At 41.4% G+C, this 3,940-nt stretch overlaps 1 protein-coding gene and 1 long non-coding RNA gene across 3 annotated transcripts in view; one reads left to right on the top strand and one right to left on the bottom strand.

Moving 5' to 3' along the window:
• LOC116185760 overlaps window positions 1-3,940 on the top strand; it is a 10,312-nt gene that overhangs the window by 2,506 nt on the left and 3,866 nt on the right. The gene's annotated exons all lie outside the window — the stretch shown is intronic.
• Window positions 173-3,940, bottom strand: part of LOC102681028 (insulin-like growth factor-binding protein complex acid labile subunit) — a 5,150-nt gene continuing 1,382 nt past the window's right edge. Inside the window, exons 1-6 of one of the 2 annotated variants that reach the window (XM_006616811.2) lie at window positions 3,294-3,512; window positions 2,610-2,916; window positions 2,290-2,518; window positions 1,575-2,170; window positions 1,081-1,474; window positions 173-868 (exon numbers count right to left, since the gene is read on the bottom strand). In XM_006616811.2, coding sequence (XP_006616874.2) covers window positions 259-868; window positions 1,081-1,474; window positions 1,575-2,170; window positions 2,290-2,518; window positions 2,610-2,916; window positions 3,294-3,467 — 2,310 coding nt within the window. In that variant the 5' untranslated portion in view covers window positions 3,468-3,512 and the 3' untranslated portion in view covers window positions 173-258. Of the gene's footprint in view, window positions 869-1,080; window positions 1,475-1,574; window positions 2,171-2,289; window positions 2,519-2,609; window positions 2,917-3,293; window positions 3,513-3,940 lie in introns of those variants that run through there. The other variant, XM_031510987.1, reaches the window with a different exon arrangement.

Here is a 3,940-nt window from a genome sequence, read left to right as displayed (position 1 = left end):
CGCGGATAAATTATGATAATTAAAAAAAAAAAAAAAAAATAGAGAAAAATGCAATGTGAAATGTTTGATATACGCGCGATACAAAAATATTAAATATTTATCAAAGCTGTTATTACAGAATTATATTTTCTTTTCTTCGTGTTCAAAAACTAACCTCACAATAACGATTACGATGATTTTGAAAAACTATTAAATTTATTAAAAATATAAAATTGTCAACAACAATCTTAAAAAAAATTTATTCTCACTAATAACGAATTAATCAGTAGAGAAATCGGACTCTATTATGGATTTTCCGAAACGATTTCTCGGCTCTCTTGGAAACTCCTTGATCCATTTATTCAAATCGACTATTTTCGAGTATTCATCATCGGTCGAATCGTTGTCTGTGTACACTGTGGACTTTTGCCTTCTTTTTCTTGTTCTCGGTGTTTGCGGTTTGGCTCGAATTCTTCCGCTTCCTGATTCCACTGAATCGCTTATCACGCTCTGCCTTCTCGCTCTACGCGTTGCGTATACTCTGGAATTTCTTTGACTCGATGGTAAACTGGTCTCGTTGTTATCGACCGAGTTGTTCCTTTCCCTCCTGAGTCTCTCCTGCCGCCGCTCTTCCCTCCTCAATAAATCGTTCTCGCTTTGAATTCTCTTCGATCTCCTCCCTCTTCTCTGTTTGCTCCTAATGTTATCGACGGAACCCACGGAACATGTTCTCGCCGAAATATTGTCCAAATTATCCAAAGATTGAGTCAATCTCGGCATCTGTACCGCTTCTTCGTAACTGGGTGGTTCTATCAATTCGAGGGGATTGATTCTTGGTTCTGGTCGATGTTCAACGATTTCTTGTACCGTTGTAACTTGTGTTTGATTCCTGTCAAAAATGAGATTCTTTTGAATAATTTGTAGATTAGTTACCTATTGAGATAAGGCAGATTCATTCATCATATGTAGGTAATATAGGAATCTGTCTTAATAATATGATAATATAGGAATCTGGAATAAATCGATCTGTTACGTATGCACGTAACATTTTCGCATGAGAAAAACCGTGAAAAACCATTCTCAATAGAAATTATTTCTTACCTCGTTTGTCTCAATAAACTAAGGTTTTCCAATCGTCGTCTTTGTTCGATAGCCCTTCTCCTTATCTTCATCATGTGTCTAATGGACACGAAGCTACCGAATAGAACGGTGAGCGAGAGAATAACGATTATCGCGAATCCCCATGATCTGTTGTAATCAAGCGGTTTGTGCCATTCGTCGAAACAAGCGATCAGCCAACTATAACCGGACACGTTCGACGGACTTTGACAAATTAAAATTTGTTTAAAAATTTTCGGTGGTTCCGTTAAATAATTATACATAACGAACAATTTATCGCAATCGCAATGCCATGGATTATCCTCCAAATATATAATATCCAAATTTGGATTGTTTCGAAATATTTCTGGATCTGGCACCTCCGTCAATCGATTTCCTAAATATTTATATACACACACATACATATATAAACGTTAGAATTATTAAATTCGGTCGGAATTAAAATTGACAAATTGAAAAAAGAAAAAACAATTAACCTGACAGATCGATGCTTCTAAGCTGCGGCAATTGGAGAAAAGTGTCATTCGCCAATTCTACTATCCTGTTCGCCCTCAGATCGAAATTTCTCAACGTCGTCGATTTCAATCCGAACGGGATCTTTTGTATACGGTTATCGCTCAAATCGATGCTCTTCAGTCTCGGCATATTGACGAATAAATTCTCGTTCAAACGGTTGATCAGATTCGACGACGCGTCCAACGTTATCACGGCCGAGGTGAGCTTCGGTAACTCGTAGAAAGCGTTATAGGACAAATTCAACGTTTTCAACTCGATATTCTCGTGGAACGTGTACGGGTGAATTTTCTCCAGATTGTTGGCCGACAGATCCAACGTTTGAAGCTTCACCAGCCCCTCGAACGTGCCCGCGGTCAACGTTTCGAGCCTGTTCCCGCTCAAATACAGGAAACCCAGTTGCCTGTTCCTCGCGAATATACGATCGGGAAGTATTCGTATCGCGTTACGTGCCAATCGGGCGTGAGTCAACGAGGGGAATCCGTGGAGGCCCGGCCTGTCCAAATTGCACCTCGACGCGTCCAGCTTCCTCAATTTCGGATGCGTCAACGTCGAATTCCTGAAATTTAATAATCGTCATTCACTTCCATTCCATATTTCGAAAAAAAAGTATTCGAAATAATTTTACAATTTTTAATTAATCTTTTTTTATAATTTCTCAATTATTGGGTTCCTTGCCTCGTGCTGTAGACCAAAGTTGGATTGTTGGAAAGCAGAAGCTCGTCAAGCTCTGGAAATCCGTAGAGGGTATCGGGGCCCAAGTAGTTTAACTGGCAGTCGGACACGTCCAGCCACTTTAATTTCGGGCTCCACGTGTCGTGAATGGTTGTCAAAGGGTTTCCAACGAGGGTGAGCATAGTCAGTTGCGGCAGCCCGTCCAGGGACGAGTTGCTCAATACCCTTATTCCTTACACAGACAAGGGAATTTTGAGTTTTGAATTTTCAATGTTAGAAAAATTATTGTTATATTTTAAGGAGAGGGGAGGGAGAATATATACCGCATTGGCCTGCGTCCAGGGCCTCGAGGGTGCGGCTTATCAATCCGTCCAACTCCGACAACGGGTTCCTCGACAGGTAGAGGACCTTCAACGACGGCAACTGTCCCAACGATCTGATATCGGACGTCCCTTTTATAACGTTCCCGCTCAGATCCAATTCGCGCAAACTTTTCAACGAGCTTACGTTGTCCGGAAACGAGGTTATCTTGTTCCCAGCTAAATTCAAAATTTCCAACTCGACCAATCGGTTGATCTCGTCACCGGGGATGCTCGCCACCGCGTTCCCCGACAGATCCAATCTCGTTATCTGGATCAGATTTAATTAAATCAGATCAGGAAAATTTATTAATGCAACAATTTACACTCTCTAAATTTTCCTCGAAACAGAATACATAATACTCGATCGAATACTTTGCTCTTTTTCACGAGGATGATGACTCATTCTGCGTTTCTCAAATCGCGATAAAGAAATCGCGGCAAGAAATCTTCAATATATCGCTCGATAGAAGAAGAAAAAGAAAAAGAAATTTACTTGAGAAAAAAGAAAGAGGGATTTTAATTATTATTATCATACGAATATTGATCTTATTAATCTTTTAAAATTAATATATTTTTCTTTTTCTTTGGTTGGTGATATAATGAGAGAGAGAGAGAGAGAGAGAGAGAGAGAGAGAGAGCTCATACCAAGTCGCTCATGTTTCCGGGGAACGCGTCCAATCCTTGGCCCGCGCACATGACAGTTGTTGGAATTTGGTCGAGATGGCACAAACACGTTGCAGGGCAATTGTTTTGACACACCGCGATCGAGAGTATGGCTATTAGACACGTGGCGAACGGGGTGAGGTGAGGAGGCGACATTATAGTCCGATCTTTCTCTCGTCGAACGCGATTTCCATGGAAATTTTCGGAGAAGAGTCGAGGCTCGAACTCGCGTTCAAACGCGTCACGACGAAACGGATGGTAATAAAGGATTCTCGTCCGTCGAGGGTCGATCGTTCATTTTCTTTTTTTCTTCATTCGCCTCCAATCCTCCCCTCTCTCTCTCTCTCTCTCTCTTTTCTTCTCTTTTCTTTTCTTCTTTTTCAGGAAGAAAGATGGACGGTCGCGGAAACGGGGCCAACAACAGCGCACGGAACTGCCCTGGAAACTACTGACTTAACTTATCTTTGATAAGTAACGCTGCGCGATATCTGTCCGAGAGATAAGTCGCACGGCGTGCGCTATTCGAGAGCATTATTCCCGGTGATAATGAGAAAAAATCGGAGGGGGAGTGGTGTTGTCGATAAACGAGACACGCGTATTTCTCGAGGAAAATTCTCGAGGATACGAGG

This window comes from Apis dorsata, unplaced genomic scaffold (genome assembly GCF_000469605.1).
Source record: "Apis dorsata unplaced genomic scaffold, Apis dorsata 1.3 scaffold_270, whole genome shotgun sequence".
NCBI lineage: Eukaryota > Metazoa > Arthropoda > Insecta > Hymenoptera > Apidae > Apis > Apis dorsata.
This window is presented reverse-complemented; position numbering and strand designations above follow the sequence as displayed.